Below are 19,225 nucleotides of genomic sequence, written 5' to 3'. Positions count from 1 at the left end.
ATTGAGCATCAACACATCAGTCTTCTTCCTTATTCTCTGATATACATATAACATATTACATATTATTGCATAACTTAAGGGAAAAACATTCTTGTAAGTAATCTATGATTAGTTATTCTCATTCTCATGTACGGGTACTTAATGATTTCTGGGACGATGATAACAAACTATATTCCAATAGAAAATCTGAAAAAGCAGTTAAAACCCACAATATTTTTTTGACTGCCTAATACTGCACATGATTTCATACATGGAAGTAATATTATTAACACTTTAAATTATTTATTAAATGGTTAATTATCCTCCAGTTATAATGGTTTAATATTCTAAGGCCCAAACTGAAAATATGTAAATACATTCAGAGATTTTCTTCGACATGAATTTGTTCACTTAACCAACACTTACTGAGTACCCATGTATCAGATGCTATTCTTGGCATTAAAGATATAGCAGGAACAAAGTAAGCAGAGTGCATTCCCTCAAGGGACATATGTTCTAGCGGGAGAAGTCAGTGTCTCATTCTGGTAGTTGTTATATAAAATAAAACAAGGCAGGATAAGAGGAAGGTGAGAATGGGGTAAGAACTGGTTCTATTTTAGATAGGGTAATTTGAGACATCCTCCCTATGACATCTGATTAGAAACATGAAGAAGGTATGAAGGAAGGTCTGAGAGAAAAGTAGTCCAGGGCACAAGCAAAAGCCTGGGGCAGGACAGGGTTGTGGGAGTTCCAGGAATAGTAAGCAGGCCAGTGTAGTTGAAGCAAAAGCAGGAATCAAACAATGGCAAAAATAAGATCAAAGGTGGCAAGGAAGAATTCAAGTCTAAAAAACAGTTCTACACTTTCTACAAAGAGCTGTAATTCCATAAACTTAGGGCAAGGGTCAAATGATGCTGACACTGCTTCATCCCACACACAGAGTACTTTAAAGGAAATACATTCTACTTATCTCTGTATTCCTCACGCTAGTATATGCTTGGCATTCAGATACTCGAGATTAGCTCGAGAAGTGTTCTTCTCATGATTACAAAGTTTACACACAACACCACTCAATTATCAAGCCACTAATACCTAAAAACTATCTTTAATTTAAACAGTGATAGTAAGAGGCATTATAGCTACTTTTGCAGGTCAATACAGGTAAGTGAGTAAATTTAATATACTCATTCTGAGTAATGAGTAGGCTGAAAATTATAGAAGTATCTTAATATTGAGCTCTCATCTCCAATAAAACAGAAGATAGTAGGTTTATCTTTAATTCAGGCTGGAAATTCCTTCAGTAAGTCAGAAACAAAACCAAAAATAAAACAACACACACAGAAATACCCTAGAGAAAACATTGAAATGCAGACAGATCCCACTTTATTATCAAGTCCCATCAACACAGCTTAAATATTAGTAATGGTTACCACTGAAATATAACACCTAAGGTGCATGATGAATAGTTAATGACAGAAGAAACTGAGGCGAAGGCACATTAGTTGACTTGCCTCAGATAATAACCAGACATATACTGAAAAAACAAATGCTGGCTAACATTTGAAATAGAACATGTACTCAACTACTATATATCAAACTTGAACCTAATCCATAAATGTGGAGAGGGATTCCTCATCTAGATATATAATAGGCGCTAGACAACTCAAGACAGACCATTCTAGCATGCAAATGAGCTTTTTCCAATATTAAGAATATCATAATTGGAGCTGGTGCTGTGGCGTAACATGTATAGCCACCGCCTGCAGCGCCAGCAACACATATTGGTGCTGGTTCAAGTCCTGGCTGCTCCATTTCTGATCTAGCTCCCTGCTAATGAACCTGGGAAAGCAGCAGAAGATGGCCCAAGTCCAGCCATTGTGGCCACTTGGGGAGTGAACTAACTGACAGAGATCTATCTCTCCCTCTCTCTCTGTGACTCTTTCAAATAAATAAATAAATCTTAAAAAAATAGAATTAAGCATATAAAGGAAAATTGAATTACCTCAAATACCAAGATCCAAGATTAAAGAAATTGTTAACTAAAATCATAAAGCTTCAGAGCTTAACAAAAGCAAAAAGAAATCAGCTGAGAATGTTTTTGAAAAAGGAAACAAAAATGATACTCAAAAGAGGAAGTTAGCCAATGTGATGGGTATACTAGTCAAGCATAGAGAAATCTTTCTCATTTGGAGGGTTTCTTCATCTCACATTTAAAGTCTTTGGGTTTAAATACATATCAGCCAATTTATCCAGAATATTTGTGATAACCAAGACAGTTTTAAAGCTGTATATTTTTTGGAAAGTTTATCTTTTAATCTAAAGTGAAGGGAAATTTCACACTTTTGATAAATTCATTACACCAAAACCCCTAAAAGTAGTACCTTCTTCAAAAGCCCAATTTGTAAACACAACTACAGGTTATCTACAAACTATGGTTTGGGAGTGGGAAAAGTCTAATTTTTTGAACTAAATTTTATATATGTAAAATATGGGCAGGTACTTAGTCTAGTGGTTAAGACACCACCATCCCATATTAGTATACCTAGGGTTAATACCTCGTGAAGCTCCTGACCCCAGCTTCCTACAAATGTAGACCCTGGAAAGACATAATGATGGTTCAAGTAATTGGGTTCCTACCACCCACATGGGAGACCTGGATTTGAGTTCCTGGCTTGGCCTGGCCCAGTCCCAGACATTACGGGCACTTGGACAGTGAACAAGTAGATGGGTTCTCTCTCTTTCTCTCAAATAAAAAAGATCATAAAGAAAACATTGTGGTGCTGGCGCTGTGGCTTAACAGGCTAATCCTCCGCCTTGCGGCGCCGGCACACCGGGTTCTAGTCCCGGTCGGGGCGCTGGATTCTATCCCGGTTGCCCCTCTTCCAGGCCAGCTCTCTGCTATGGCCTGGGAAGGCAGTGGAGGATGGCCCAAGTCCTTGGGCCCTGCACCCGCATGGGAGACCAGGAGAAGCACCTGGCTCCTGGTTTCGTATCAGCGAGATGCGCCGGCCGCAGCGGCCATTGGAGGGTGAACCAATGGCAAAAAGGAAGACCTTTCTCTCTGTCTCTCTCTCTCACTATCCACTCTGCCTGTCAAAAAAAATAAATAAATAAATAAAAAACATTTTGGGGGTCAGTGCTGTGGCATAGCAGGTAAAGCCACTACCTGCAGTGCCAGCATGCCATATGGGTGCCAGTTCAAGTCCTGGCTGTTCCGCTTCCAATCCAACTTCCTGCTAACATGCCTGGGAAAGCAGTGGAGGACGGCCCAACTCCGTGGGCTCCTGCACCCATGTGGAAGACCTGGAAGAAGCTCCTGGTTCCTGGCTTTGTCCTGGCCCAGCCCTGGACCACTGCAGCCATTTGGGGAGTGAACCAGTGGATAGAAGATCGACCTTCCTCTTTGCCTCTGCCTCTCCTTCTCTGTAACTCGTTCTAATAAATAAATAAATCTTAAAAAAAAAAAAAAAATTTTTTTTTTCAATCAAATTATTCCAGAAGGCAAAAAGCAAAAACAAATTGGAACTTTACACACAGTCTCTGGAATCATGTATATATATACATTTTATATATATATATATATATATATATATATATATATATATATATATATAATTTTATATAGAGAGAGAGGGGAGGGGGAGGAAGAGTGTGTTATCTACATATATATGGCAGGGGGAGGGTGGTGACTGGAGTATTATACTAGTTTCCCTGGTCTTCTACAGACAGTTGCCAAGTTTAAAGCTTTATTTTCTTCACAAAGTAACTGGTAAGTATGAACATAAAGCTAAAAGTTAAACATTAAACAAAATTAACTTCCCACAGGTATATTTTAGAGTTAACAATCATTAAACCCAACACAGGCAGTGCTTAATTCTTGGTAACAATTCATGATTCACAAAGTTGAGCTTATCTGGTTTCACCTTTACTTTATAAATTATACAGGATTAATACTTTAGCTTCTACAGTTAGGTAGATTTGATGACAGAGATAAACCCATATCTTTTAGCCAACAAGAAAAGATCCTCAAAATGATAGAGGGTCACTTAATATTTGAAAGAAAGCCTAAATGATATTCTAAAATGACAACAAAGATGAATAACTTTGGAAAGTTTCTTTGAACTGGTGCTATATTTTTCTTCTTTTAACCAGATGGTCACTTGTAAGTATTACTTACCAATTTCCTTCCCTATTTCAAAGGAAACCACAGAGTATTAAGTTTAGAAGAAATAATCCCACACATAATTTGAGCAAGGTAAAAAAATCTCACGGAGAAAAAGTATATTTTAAAACTGTAACTGAACTCCTACAGAACTGCTGCTCTTCAATCCAACCAGAAAATGCATTACTCAAAAACACTTACTTACCTTGAGAAAATTTTTGACTCGCTCAGGATCATAGCAGTTGCTTTCTCTGCAGATTCTTTCTACTTCTTTGATTTGCCCAGTCTTGCAAGCTGCCTGAATATACTTAAAGTGTACATCTGGGTCCTGGCTAAAGTTAACAATGGATCCCAGAAAATAAAAGAGACCTTAAAGAAATAAATAATTGAAATTAAATATAGGTGTATTGTTGAAAACAGAACTGAAAAATATCCAAGCAATTAAAAAAAACTGTTTCACTTAACAGTCCCAGATACTGGTATGAATCAGTTGCTGAAAGTGTTCGATAAGGGAGCTGGCATTGTGGCATAGTGGGTTGGGCCACTACCTGTGATGCTTGCATCCCAAATGGGTGCTGGTTCAAGTCCCAGCTGCACTACTGCCCATCTAGTTCCCTAATGCTTCAGTGAGGCCCAGCCATGGTTGTTGTGGCCATTTGGGGAATGAACCAGCTAATTGAAAATCTCTCTCTCCCTGCCACTTCTCTCCCCTTCTCTCCCCCTAAATACCTCTAACTGCCTTTCAAAGAAACAGATAAATCTTTAACCCCAAAAAACTCAGGGGACGTTGTTGGGCGTAGTAACCCAAGCCTCCGCCTGTGGTGCCAGCTTCCCATATGGGCGCCAGTTCAAGTCTCAGATGCTCCTCTCCCAATCCAGCTCTCTGCTTATGGCCTGGGAAAGCAGTGGAAGATGGCTCCAGTGCAGGCCCCTGCATCTGCGTGGGAGACCTGAAGGAAGCTCCTGGAGTCAAACTGGCTCGGCTCTGGCAACTGTGGCCATTTTGGAAGTGAAATAGCAGATGGAAGACCTTTCTCTCTGTCTCTCCCTCTGTCTGTAACTCTACCTCTTAAATAAATAAAGGATATGTTAAAAAAAAAAAAAAACACAACTCAGAAATAATTAATCCAGTCCAATTAAGTGATTAGTCCAATAAAGTACAGAATTTAGAAATAGGGGAAGTTAATTATTACATAATATTTTATATGAGAAATTTTAAATAAAGTCCCCTATTATCAGATATTTATCCATGTGCAGTTAATAGGAAATACACAAAAACAGTCTGGAAATAATCTAATCAAGTGCTTTGCAATAAAGCTTTATGGGGTCAACACTGTGGAATAATCAGTAAAGATGCCACCTGCAGTGCCAGCATCCCGTATGGGTGCCGGTTCCAGTCCCAATGTTCTACCTCTGATCCAGCTCTCTGCTATGGCCTGGGAAAGCAATAGAAGATGGCCCAAGTCTTTGGGCCCCTGTACCCTCTTGGGAGACCCAGAAGAAGCTTCTGGCTCCTGGCTTCATACAGGTCTAGCTCCTGCCATTGCAGTCATTTGGGGAATGAACCAGCGGAAGGAAGTCCTTTCTGTCTCTCTCTCTGCCTCTGCACAACTCTGCTTTTCAAGTAAATAAATAAATAAATATATATATATATAAAACTAAAGCTTTCTGCATGATAAAAATGTTCTCTGTGGTGTCCAATATGGTAGCCACTAATACATGTGGTTATTAAGCAATTCAAACATGGCAAGAGAGTGAAGAAATTTTAAACTTTATTTAATGTAATTAAATTACATTTAAATAGTTCCATGTGCCTAGTGGCTATCGTACTACACAGTGTAAATTTAGTGTGCAGTGCACATTCAGTAACTGTGAAAATTAAGAAAGTGAATATAGAATCCTTTATCTCTTCTGTCTAGAGGAGTACTACTACTATTACTACAACAACAGCAACAAAGAAAAGAAAAACCAGGGATCAGAATTTAGGTGAATCTAAGGAGTCACCCAATGTTGATTACATTAGTACTCTGCACATCAGTGGTTATCAATTAAGGTAACTTTCCACCCAGGTGACATTTAGCAATGTATGGAGATATTTTTGGCTGTCACAGCTGGTTTAATTGATTCATTGGTTAGAAGCCAATGAAGCTGCTAAATATCCTACTTGCACACAACAACCTGCATACAACTATGATTCAGCTCCCAATGTCAACAGTACAAAGACTGAGAACCCCTACTATAACGTGAAAAGTCACAAAATGTTCTTGGGTAGAATTATTTGTCATTATAAAAGACTATATGAAACGTTATTATAACTGGTCATTAGTCTCCAGATCTTATAAAACTATACATACTTTTCTCTTAAAACTCCGCCTTGGCCGGCGCCGTGGCTCAACAGGCTAATCCTCTGCCTTGTGGCGCCGGCACCCCGGGTTCTAGTCCCGGTTGGGGCACCGATCCTGTCCCGGTTGCCCCTCTTCCAGGCCAGCTCTCTGCTGTGGCTAGGGAGTGCAGTGGAGGATGGCCCAAGTCCTTGGGTCCTGCACCCCATGGGAGACCAGGAGAAGCACCTGGCTCCTGCCATCGGAACAGCGCGGTGCGCCGGCCGCAGCGCGCTACCGCGGCGGCCATTGGAGGGTGAACCAACGGCAAAAGGAAGACCTTTCTCTCTGTCTCTCTCTCTCACTGTCCACTCTGCCTGTCAAAAAAAAAAAAAAAAAAAAAAAAAACAAACTCCGCCTTTAATTCACTTATAAAATCTCCAAGCAATTCACTATATTCTTAAGATTTAATGTATAAGGGCCTTAATAATATTAATAAAATTTAGAATATGAAAATGCTCCATAAAATTAAGCTATTAGACGTAATTTCTAATGGTCTGATCATAATGCTCTCCTTAGCTACCTTAATTTTTATTTTTTTTTTTAATCTCTGCTGAATCCTGGGCGTCAGGAATCGAATGTCACTGGGCCAAGTGATTTTCAAAGTCCCTTGTGTTCTAAGTGTCTAACAGGCCAAACAGCCAAAGTTTTTAAAAGGCAAGCATTTGATGAAGACACTTTTTAGACATACTTCCAAACTTTTGGCCTAGAAAAGATTATGCACACTGAACAAGTAGAGAACAATTTAACTCTACATTTAGCTATGTGCCCCTGGCTCAGAATCCAAGAGACTATCTTAATTTTTAAAAACTCACAAACTTAGCCGGCGCCGTGGCTTAACAGGCTAATCCTCCGCCTTGCGGCGCTGGCACACCGGGTTCTAGTCCCGGTTGGGGCGCCGGATTCTATCCCGGTTGCCCCTCTTCCAGGCCAGCTCTCCGCTATGGCCCGGGAAGGCAGTGGAGGATGGCCCAAGTCCTTGGGCCCTGCACCCGCATGGGAGACCAGGAGAAGCACCTGGCTCCTGCCTTCGGATCAGCAAGATGCGCCGGCCGCAGCGGCCATTGGAGGGTGAACCAACGGCAAAAAGGAAGACCTTTCTCTCTCTCTCTCTCTCTCACTATCCACTCTGCCTGTCAAAAAAAAAAAAAAAAAAAGAAAAAAAAAAAAAAACTCACAAACTTGGGACAGCATTGTGGCACAGCAGGTCAAACTGCAACCTGTAACACCAGCATATAGTGCTCGCTTTGGCAGCACATATAATAATACTGGCATACCATATGAGTGCCAGTTTGAGTCCCAGCTGTTCTACTTCTGATCCAGCTTCTTGCTTACACACTTAGGAAAGCAGTAGAAGATGGCCCAAGTGTTTGGGCCCCTGCATCCACATGGGAGATCTGGAAGAAGTTCCTGACTTCAGCCTAGCCCAGCCCCAACCCCTGTGGCCATTTGAGAAATGAACCAGTGGATGGAAGACCTCTTCTCTGTCTCTCCCTCTCTATGTTACTCTGCTTTCAAATAAATGAATCTTAACCAAAAAACCCACAAACACTTATTATTTACCTTCAAAGCTCTTGAATGATTCAAAAAGTTCAATCAGAGATTGAGTTGATAGCTGTTCATGATACTTAGAAGCCACCTGAACACAGATCTGCAGATTCTGACGAATATTTGCAGATAGCATGGCTCTGAGACATTCTAGGGAGTCTTCTACTGATAAGGACCCAAAGTAATTCACTAACCACTAGAGGACAAAAGAAAGAAAGAAACAAAGAAAGAAACTGTATTGAATATCATGTTAATATGAAATTAGTATTATCCAGTACCACCAAAACATTTTCAATATGCCAGTAATCCACAACTAACATTTTTAGGTAAGAAACTGAAATACCTCAGGGTTAAGAAGATGGGTGTGAACAACTGCACGCTTTATGTCATACAGATCAGTGAAGTGCTCTAATGCACGCTGCAGCAGGCCAGCCTTTTCACACAACTGAGCAATATGAGCTCGGTCATAATGCGTGAACATCTGATTCCCCAGAATAGCATCTGCAACCTATAAAACCACAGACAGGAGTTTATTTGATACCAATCTGCAAACTCTGGATAATAGTAAAATAGTGCTGCAAACATGTCTAAAAAACAAAATCACATACTTGAGGTGCATGCATAAGGTTCATCTCGAGCAATCGTGTCTGTAAAGGACCTTCAGATGGGCGATTGTTCTTCAGAGCATCAAGCAAGAACGCAGTACATTGCTGAATGAGATTGTATTCCATAAAGACGTCTACAATCTACAGAAACAGAAAACACAGAAATTGCTCTAAGATACTACTAACAATGTCAGTGAAATTATGCATAATCTCTTCTATTACATATGAAAACTCAAGGCCAGATTTAAAGAATATTATTTGGACAACATAATGTCACATTTAAGAATACATTTTTGTCCTCTGGAGAACTTAACTACAAAATATTTCAAGATATTATAGCAAAATGTAATCAAGTTGATGCATTTAAAATTTTTATGAACTTGTAAAAACAAAAAACATAAACAATAAGAACTTTGACTCACACTTCCTATATGCATCTCTTCTGTCTCTCATCACCCAGTGGCAGCCACTATCCTGTTTTTCATTTTTAAAATACACATCTCTAAGGAAGACAGTATGTTTTATATGTTTTTAAACAGTACATAGATGGTTATCACACTGTCCATTCTTACGCAGCTTGCTTTTTACGTAAGACATTTTAGGTTTATCCAAGTATACAGGCACAGCTCTAATTTCTAAAAATGGAAAGTTCAATCCTATCTTCTCCAAAGTGTTTAAAAGTCAAATCCCCCCAAACTGCGCATGCACGTCAATCAACTTCTACAGAATGTATTTTAATGCCATTACCTGTGTGATATCAGCGAGAGGCTCCTCATCCTGCACTAACATCTGCGCAAACTGCTGTCCCTGATCTGGACTGATGCGCATTACATTTCTCAGCAAAAAGATCCAGTCTGGGGTATATCCAACCTGCAAATGGACAAAGACTCTAAGTCCTATTGCATCGTTTCATTTTTATAGTATTTAAATACTTACTGTTTCACTGAACTCACCTTTTTAGCATATAAGACAATCTTCTGAACTTGGCCTGTTTCTGCAAAACACTGAATGACTTTATTTGGGACATTAGCCCTCAGGTAAACACTAAGTGCCAAAGTAGGGTCCACAGATTTCACAAGATCACCCAGTTCTTCAGAACACTCCAGCTGTCAACAAGAAAGAGAGATTAGTGACTCATGAATCATTTTAAAAATGAGCAACTGACACCACCTCCCTATAAATAATAGCTAATGTGATAGGCACTTATTCAATTTCCCAAAATACATTAAAAAGATGCAGGGAATGTAGCTGGTAAAGACTCAATTTGTATTCACAGCAATGTCTCAGGAGAATTCTCCTCCTGACCTACTTAAATAAAGATTAAAAAGCTCACCAAGACTGTGTGACTACAGATATTATCAACTACGTGCCTTATTTAAAGTAGAATCTTGCACACGTAAGAATATCGCTTTATCATACCCATATGATCCCAATTTTTCAAAAATAAAGCAATTTTTGGCCGGCACCGCAGCTCAATAGGCTAATCCACCACCTGCAGCGCCGGCACCCCGGGTTCTAGTCCCGGTCGGGGCACCAGATTCTTTCCCAGTTGCTCCTCTTCTGGTCCAGCTCTCTGCTGTGGCCCGGGAAGGCAGTGGAGGATGGCCCAAGTGCTTGGGCCCTGCACTCGCATGGGAGACCAGGAGGAAGCACCTGGTTCCTGGCTTCAGATCGGCGCAGCGCGCTGGCCTTAGCAGTCATTTGGGGGGTGAACCAATGGAAGGAAGACCTTTCTCTCTGTCTCTCTCTTTCACTGTCTAACTCTGCCTGTTACTGAGAGGCTCAACAGGTTTACTCTAATGATGATTATCACAACTAGTTTGTAACCTATGTGTCTAAACAATCTAGTTTAATTATCTTCTCAACTTTAGGACTTAAGTTTAAGACAGTACATTCTAATTTCACAGGGTCAAACATAAAAATTTTGGAATTTGTAAGCAATATGTAACTCCCTCTCTACCATTCAATCTGCCTTATTCAGTCAGCTGCTGAATTTGGAAATTAGCCTTCTAATAGAGCTCCTCTTTACAAACTAAAGAGTGGATTTTCCACTTTCAAATGTTACTTCAGAGGCAGGCAAGTCTTTATAAAAAATAAGTTCTGGCCGGCGCCGCGGCTCAATAGGCTAATCCTCCACCTTGCGGCGCCGGCACACTGGGTTCTAGCCCTGGTCAGGGTACCGGATTCTATCCCGGTTGCCCCTCTTCCAGGCCAGCTCTCTGCTGTGGCCAGGGAATGCAGTGGAGGATGGCCCAAGTCCTTGGGCCCTGCACCCCATGGGAGACCAGGAGAAGCACCTGGCTCCTGCCATGGGATCAGTGCGGTGCGCCAACCGCGGCGGCCATTGGAGGGTGAACCAACGGCAAAAAGGAAGACCTTTCTCTCTGTCTCTCTCACTGTCCACTCTGCCTGTCAAAAACTAAGAAAAAAAAAAAAAGTTCTATGAGGCTATACACCCTAACTGAACATGCTCACTAATGAAGAGTTGACCACTGTCTTTATTTATTTTTATTTTTTGACAGGCAGAGTGGACAGTGAGAGACAGAGAGAGAGACAGAGAGAAGGTCTTCCTTTGCCGTTGGTTCACCCTCCAATGGCCGCTACAGCCGGCGCACTGCGCTGATCCGAAGCCAGGAGCCAGGTGCTTCTCCTGGTCTCCCATGCGGGTGCAGGGCCCAAGGACTTGGGCCATCCTCCACTGCCTTCCCGGGCCATAGCAGAGAGCTGGCCTGGAAGAGGGGCAACCGGGACAGAATCCGGTGCCCTGACTGGGACTAGAACCCGGTGTGCCGGCGCCGCAGGTGGAGGATTAGCCTATTGAGCCAAGGCGCCAGCCAATCACTGTCTCTTTTAACACAAAAAGATCCAAATGATCACTGACCAAAAAATGTAATGATACCCACAAAGCTTTCATCCTGTTACGCAGATCAACCCAGCAACTTGGCCAATCCCAAACCCCCTTATGTCAAACCATTGGGACAAATTTGAAAAAGTTCCTCAGGTGGCTAACAACTATTCTTCAGCAGAGACTCCTGTCCCAGCATTCCAACTCTGAGGAATTATCCTCCAATATCCTGTAAGATTACCAGAAGCTGGGTCAAGAAATGAGGACTTAGAATTAGCAATGTAAAAATACTTCCAACAGGGGCCGGCACTGTGGCACAGGTTAGTCCTTTGCCCACAGGGCCAGCATCCCATAGGGGCACCAATTCTAGTTCCAGCTGCTCCTCTTCCAATCCAGCTCTCTGCTTGGCTTGGGAAAGCAGAAGATGGCCCAAGAGTTTGGGCCCCTGCACCCATGTGGGAGACTTGGAAGACGCTCTTGGCTCCTGGCCTGAGAAAGGCACAGCTCCAGCCATTGCAGCCATTTGGGGAGTGAACCAGCAGATGGAAGACCTTTCTGTCTCCTCTCCCTCAAACTGTCTGTAACTCTAAAGATTTTACTTATTTATTTGAGAGGTAAACAAATACTTTCAACATACATTAATACTGAAAGGTATAATAAAATTAAGTTATTCACCAGAGTGCTTGAAATACTGCTGTCTCAGTGCTTGACAATGCTTTAAGATATGACAATTCTATACTATAATGGTGCAGAAAGGCATTTTTTTAAAATGGTAGTATGAAAGGATCAACACTGAAGGATGGCTTAAACCTGATGTTTTACAAATAAATAATATCTACAGTTTGATCCTTAGTCACTATTCCACATAAGTAATAATGTGCTCTATAAAGTTTGGTACTGTAACATGAACTGTGTTAAGAGAAATTAGAAGTACTAACTGGATATAAGAAAATAGAGAGCGGCCAGTGCTGTGGCGTAGCAGATAAAGCTGCCACCTGCAGTGCTGGCATCTAACACGGGGGCTGTTCAAGTCCTGGCTGCTCCACTTCTGATCCAGCCTAACAACGTGCCAAAGCAAGCAGTGGAAGATGGCCCAAGTCGTTGGGCCCCAGGACCCATGTGAGAGACCCAGAAGAAGCTCCTGGCATCTGGTGGATGGAAGACCTCTCTGTCTCGCCTCTCTAACTCCACCTTTCAAATAAATAAATCTTAAAAAAAAAAAAAAAAAAGAAATCCTACAGTAAGGAAAGGCAGTTAATTTTTTAAAGTTTCAAATTTAAATTAATTCCAAAAAAAAAAAAACAAAAGTTAACTTTTTTTCTATAACACTAATTAACATTCTGTGAAAACACTTTGGAAAACAGTATTTCACTGCTAACTGCACAGCCTGTTGTCTTGTTAATATGTATGACACAAAATTTTATATACCATGTTTTCCTTACATATCCAAATATGTTTACCAGCAGTAAATACTACAATTTAGATGTTTAGAAGTTCTAAAAGCAATCATTAAAACACTTGTACAGAGAGAAGTACTGTGTATCTTAAGTGCAGAATATGGGAGGAATTCTTATGTTATACGTCCAAATGAGTCCCCCATACATTAAGAAATGATTACATGCTGAAGGAAGCATCTCATAAGCTTTTCCTAAAGCAAAAGGACAGCAATCTGCTTCCTGGTTAGTAGTTTTAACCTCTTACCAAGAATCCTGAATTCCTCTTCAAAACCTAAACAAAACAATGATATCCCACCTCAACATACACTAAAATAAATATATTTTCAAAAGAAAATAAGTACATACAATGAATGCTTATGCTGTTTTTATAAGCAGCAATAAACAGATGAGGACATTTTGGTGCAGGTTAAATAAATGAATGTTACTTGTTAACATTGTATCTAACTGAATCAAAGCAAAATTATGTCAATACAAAGTAATGTACCTTATCTTCTTTTAACCATTTCTCCAAAAGTTGTTTCCGACCTTGTTGAAGTACAGGTCTACACAGCTCTAAAGATTCATATTTGTTTAGCTGTCCCTGGTCCAAAAGGATTCCAAAGTACTGAAGTAGAGGAGAAGTCTGACCTGGCTGGGCTGGGACACTCTGGAACCGACGAATGGTGTCTGGAGTACGCAAGATTCCCTTTAACAACGAGAAATATTAAGCTTACTCAAAAGTGAACCAAATATCACACTAATTACTCCACAGATCACTTAGGTCACTCCTAAAGCATGAACTGATCTATTAACACCCAATTTCAAATCTACACCATGTATAATAAAGACTCAGTCATATTTGTCCTATCTCTGGTTCAATGCTATAAAACCAATCAGAATCAGAAATATATCATCTTTTTGTCAATGTAAAAGAATAAGTATTAATCATAGAACAGTCATGGTTGATTATTATTCCAAGTTTATATCAAGTACAAATTTTATAGCTAATAATAGCCAGGAGGCTGGCACTGTGGCTTACTGGGGTAAGACTCTACCTGTGGTGCAATATCCCATATGGGCGCTGGTTCATTTCCCAACTGCTCCTCTTCCTATCCAGTTCTCTGCTTATGGTCTGGGAAAGCAATAGAAGATGGCCCAAGCACTTGGGCTCCTGCACCCATGTGGGAGACCTGGAAGAAGCACCTGACTCCTGGCTTTGGATCGTCCTACCTCCGGTCATTTGGGGAGTGAACCAGTGGATGAAAGACCTTTCTCTCCGTCTCTCCCGCTGTCTGCAACTCTACCTCTCAAAATAAATAAGATCTTAAAAAAAATTGAAATTGAAATTGTTAATTCAGTCCAACACCAACCAACATCAAAGGTGATGGGAAGGAGCTGGCGCTGTGGCATAGCCAGTAAAGCCACCGCTTACAGTGCCGGCATCCCAAATGTGCACCAATTGAGTCCCAGCTGCTCCACTTTTGATCCACTCTACAGTGGCCTGGGAAAGCAGCAGAACATGGCCCAAGTCCTTGGGGCCCTGCACCCACGTGTGAGACTCCGAAGAAGCTCCTGGCTCCTGATCAGCACAGCTCCAGCCATTATGGCCAATTGGGAAGTGAACCAGTGGATGGAAGACCTCTCTCTCTGCCTCTAGCCCTGTGTATTTATTTCAAATAAATAAGTAAATCTTTACAAAAAAGGTGACAGAAATTGATTAAGTCCAATTTCTTAAAGCTCTACCTATCACAAACAGGACAGGAATTGTTCAATTTTCAATTTTTGTAAATAAAATCACTAGTTATCATTTATGAAGTCCAAGAATGTTACATCTAAATAACTAAACATTATTTTATCTATGTAAGCCACACCTTGAAAGATCTACATATTCTTCCTACAAGGGAAGGAAGGGATGGAACATTTGGTGCGAGTGATTCAGAGACTGCTTGGGATGTTTCAATCTCATATTAGAGTGACAGCAGTTCCAGTCCCAGCTCCAATACCAATTCCAGCTTTCTGTAATGTACATCTTGGGGAAACAAGCATCTGGGTTCCTGTCACCCAAGTGGGAGACCTGAACTAAGTTCCCAGATCCTTGTTTTGGCCTGGCCTAGCCCCAGCTGTTGGGAAGTGAACAAAGAGGTAGAGATCTGCCTCTTTCTCTCATTTTCCAAGTAAATCTTTTTTTTTTTTTAAAGAATTATTTATTTGAAAGTCAGAGTTACACAGAGAGAGAAGGAAAGGCAGAGAGAGAGGTTTTCCATTCTGTTGATTCACTCCCCAAATGATCGCAACAGCCACAGCTGTGCTGATCTGAAGCCAGGAACCGGGAGCTTCTTCCAGGTCTCCCATGTGGGTGCAGGGGCCCAAGGACTTAGTCCATCTTGTACTGCTTTCCCAGGCCACAGCAGAGAGCTGGATCATAAGAGGAGCAGTCAGGACTCGAACTGGCGTCCATATGGGATTCTGGAGTTACAGGCCGCGGCTTTAACCCGCTGTGCCACAGCACCGGCCCCAACAAAATAAATCGTTTTAAAAATTATTATTATTTTTTTTTTTGGACAGGCAGATGGATAGTGAGAGAGAGAGACAGAGAGGAAGGTCTTCCTTTTTGCCGCTGGTTCACCCTCCAATGGCCGCTGCGGCCGGCGCAGCACGCTGATCCGAAGGCAGGAGCCAGGTGCTTCTCCTGGTCTCCCATGCGGGTGCAGGGCCCAAGGACTTGGGCCATCCTCCACTGCCTTCCCGGGCCATAGCAGAGAGCTGGCCTGGAAGAGGGGCAACCGGGATAGAATCCAGTGCCCCAACCGGGACTAGAACCCGGTGTGCCGGCACCGCAAGGTGGAGGATTAGTCTGTTAAGCCATGGCGCTGGCTTTAAAAATTATTTTTAAAGCAAACAAGATCTACAGTATAGAAAAGTAATTAATCAAATGTAGAGGCACTAACAAGTAACTGTCATATTCTTCTAAAGGAAAACATAACATACAAATGGTTAGTCATAGGATGGCGTTGTGGTATAGCAGTGAAGTCACCGCCTGCAGTGCTGGCATCCCATATGGGTACTAGTTGGAGTCTCGGCTGTTCCACTTCAAATTGAGCTCCCTGTTCATGTGCCGGGGAAAGCAGCGGAAGATGGCCTAAGAGCTTGGGTCCCTAAACCCATGTGGGAGACCCTGAAGAAGCTCCTGGCTTCAGACATGCCCAGCTACGGCCACTGCAGTTATCTGGAGTGAACCAGCAGAGGGAAGATCTCTCACCACTACCTCATCATGTACCTCTGCCTTTCAAAATGTTGGCAAAGATGTGGGGGAAAAGGCACCCTAATCCACTGTTGGTGGGAATATAATCTGGTGTAGCCACTGTGGAAGACAGTATGGACATACCTCAGAAATCTGAATACAGACCTATCATATGATCCAGCCATCCCACTTGTGAGAATTTATCCAAACCAAAGGAAATCAGCATCTGAAGAGTTTTCTGTACCCCATGTTCACTGAAGCACAATTCACAAAAGCTAAGACATGTAATCAACCTAGATGTCCATCACCTGTTGCTTGGATAAAGCAACTATGGTATATACACACGATGGGGGTACTATTCAGATATAAAAAAAAATATGAAATCCTGTCCTTTGCAACAAGATGGATGCAACTGGAAACCATTATACTCAGTGAAATAAGCCAGTCCCAAAAAGGCAGATATCATGTTTTCCCTGATCCGAGGAAACTAACAGAGTACCTAAAATGTAATGTTTAAGAGTGAAATGGACATTTTGAGATTCGATGATTGTTTACAGTCCTTGCCTCCTCTTCAGTTGAGGAACAGCTTTTTTTTTCTCTTCAAACTATTTGTTCAACTCTTTTACTTAGTGTAGGGTTAACTATATGATCATTAAGTACACTGAAAATGGATCTTTGTAAAAATTAAGAGTGGGAATGTGAGAGGGAAGAGGAAGAAGGGTTGGAGCTTGGATGGGAGGCAGGATAGGGGGAAAAGTATCCCTACGTTCCTAAATCTGTATATATGAAATATATAAAACTTGTATAACTTAAATAAAATTAAAAAAAATTTTTTCAAATAAAAAAGAAAAATGGTTAGTTTCTTTGTAGAAAATGGTTCTGCTTCCAGCAATATCAGAAACAAACTATGAATGTTAATCCAATCACAAAAACTTCAGTTTCAGGGTTGCTCACCTTTGGTGCATTAGCAGCCACCTTTGCTGCCTCTGAGTAATTTCCCTGGGCAAAAAGAGCATTAAATTTCCGAGCAAAGAGTTCTTCAGCACCAGCTAGGTTGTTACGGACAGCCATTCTCAAGGCCAAATCAGGATTTTGTAGGACATTGGTGATATAAGGAATGATGTTTTCTTCTTCCACACACACTGACAGAACCTACAATTTAAAGATTAAAAAATACCTGTAAATGAGAGCTGCTTTCTTTCTACCATTAAAAAAAATAATTTTTAAGAAGAAAAACAAAAAAGACCAGGACAGAAAAGATTAAGCAGATTTAAAAACAAATGCCATGGGGATGCTAAGACACTGAAGGATTCCTAAATTATGACCATTTGGTAATACAAATAACTTCATATTGCACAAACTCTTTTTGTTTTGATATCATCCATTCATTTTTAACATGGTCAAAATCAAAGATTAAGATTTCTACTTGGGGCTGGTGTTGTGGTGCAGTAAGTTAATCCTCCGCCTGCAGCACCGGCATCCCATATGGATACCGGTTCTAGTCCCGGCTGCTCCTCTTCCAATCCAGCTTTCTGTTATGGCCTGGGAAAGCAGTGTAGGATGGCCCAAGCGCTTGGGCCTCTGCACTCACGTGGAAGACCTGGAAGAAGCTCCTGGCTTCAGATCAGCACAGCTCTGGCCATCATGGCCATTTGGGAAGTGAACCAGCGGAAGGAAGACCTTTCTCTTTGTCTTTCCCACTCACTGTCTATAACTCTACCTCTCAAATAAATAAAATCTTTAAAACAAACAAAAAAATTTCCACTGAACTGAGTTCTAAAAGACAACTCTGCATGGCTTATAAATTCTTAGGGAACACAATCATGACAACCTACAGAAAATGACCGAAGAAGCTATTAAATCAAATAAAACCTAAAGTTCACTTGGAAGAAATATAAGGTATACTCCTTTTTAATGTAAAGTTTGTTAAAAATTTAAAAATTTTCTTTAATTACATTTAAATTCTTACAAATCAGCTTGTATACTGGCTACATTTCTTTGGCACCTAACACAATGCAAGGTACAAAGCATGTGTTTATAAATATAGCATTGATAGAGTAATCTATAAGGATTTCTGTTTGGAGAATGATTACCCTCAATCCTCCATGTGCCTGATGTACCTGGGAAGGCAGCAGAGGATGACCAAAGTGCTTAGGCCCCTGCACCCACACGGGGAACCTGGAGGAAGCTCCTGGCTTTGGCCTGGCACAGCCCAAGCTGTTGCAGCCATCTGGGGAGTAAACCAGCAGATGGAGGCTCTGTCTCTTCTTTAACTCTGCTTTTCAAATAAATAAATAAATCTTTCCCAAAAAAGTGGAAAAAAAAAGGGGGGGGGGGGATAGGGTTTGTGCTTTGGCATAGTAGGCTAAGCCTCTGCCTGCAGCACCAGCATCCCATATGGGTGCCAGTTCACATCCAGGCTGCTCCTCTTCTGATCTAGCTTTCTGTTTATGGCCTGGAAAAGCAGTAGAAAATGGCCCAGTGCTTGGGCCCACACACCCACATGGGAGACCTAGATAAAGCTCCTGCCTTTGGATTAGCCCAGCTCTGGCCATTGCAGCCATCAGGGAGTGAACCAGCAGATGGAAAACCTTTCTCTCAGTAAGTCTGTCTCAAATAAATAAAATCTTAAAAAAAAAAAAAAAAAAAAAAAAGGAATGTTCTAGCAAATTTCTAGTAACCATTACTTCAAAAAAATTATAGGGAACTTAGAAGGTTCCTTTATACTCTACAATACTCAATTTATCAAATTCAGAATTTAGGCCCGAAATTGGCTATAATGTCATCTTTCAATTATATATTAATGAAGGCACACATCTCTCCCTTCTGGTCATACGCCCACCTATTAGCCATATTTAAGTAAAAGAATAGAGCTCAGTGCTGAGACTGAAGATTAAAACATTCATCTTGTTACTCAATCTAACACAAAAAATCTGTAGAGGGGAAGAGAAAGTATCAATCAGATCCCAGAATCACATCTATAAACATCAAAAACATACAGTGAAATTATTCAAGGTATTTTAGTTTA

The 19,225-nt window shown here is 41.1% G+C and overlaps 1 protein-coding gene across 2 annotated transcripts in view; it reads right to left on the bottom strand.

Annotated features, from left to right (window-relative positions):
- The window catches only part of CLTC (clathrin heavy chain), an 87,334-nt gene that overhangs the window by 26,214 nt on the left and 41,895 nt on the right, over positions 1-19,225 (bottom strand). For both annotated transcript variants that reach the window (XM_062216907.1, XM_062216908.1), the window contains exons 7-14: positions 17,152-17,349; positions 13,462-13,662; positions 9,629-9,781; positions 9,423-9,545; positions 8,679-8,816; positions 8,414-8,578; positions 8,086-8,266; positions 4,347-4,510 (exon numbers count right to left, since the gene is read on the bottom strand). In XM_062216907.1, coding sequence (XP_062072891.1) covers positions 4,347-4,510; positions 8,086-8,266; positions 8,414-8,578; positions 8,679-8,816; positions 9,423-9,545; positions 9,629-9,781; positions 13,462-13,662; positions 17,152-17,349 — 1,323 coding nt within the window. The remainder of the gene's footprint in view (positions 1-4,346; positions 4,511-8,085; positions 8,267-8,413; positions 8,579-8,678; positions 8,817-9,422; positions 9,546-9,628; positions 9,782-13,461; positions 13,663-17,151; positions 17,350-19,225) is intronic.

Source organism: Lepus europaeus, chromosome 18, assembly GCF_033115175.1.
Source record: "Lepus europaeus isolate LE1 chromosome 18, mLepTim1.pri, whole genome shotgun sequence".
NCBI lineage: Eukaryota > Metazoa > Chordata > Mammalia > Lagomorpha > Leporidae > Lepus > Lepus europaeus.
The sequence above is the reverse complement of the archived record's forward strand: the minus strand, read 5'-3'. Positions and strand labels throughout refer to the sequence as shown.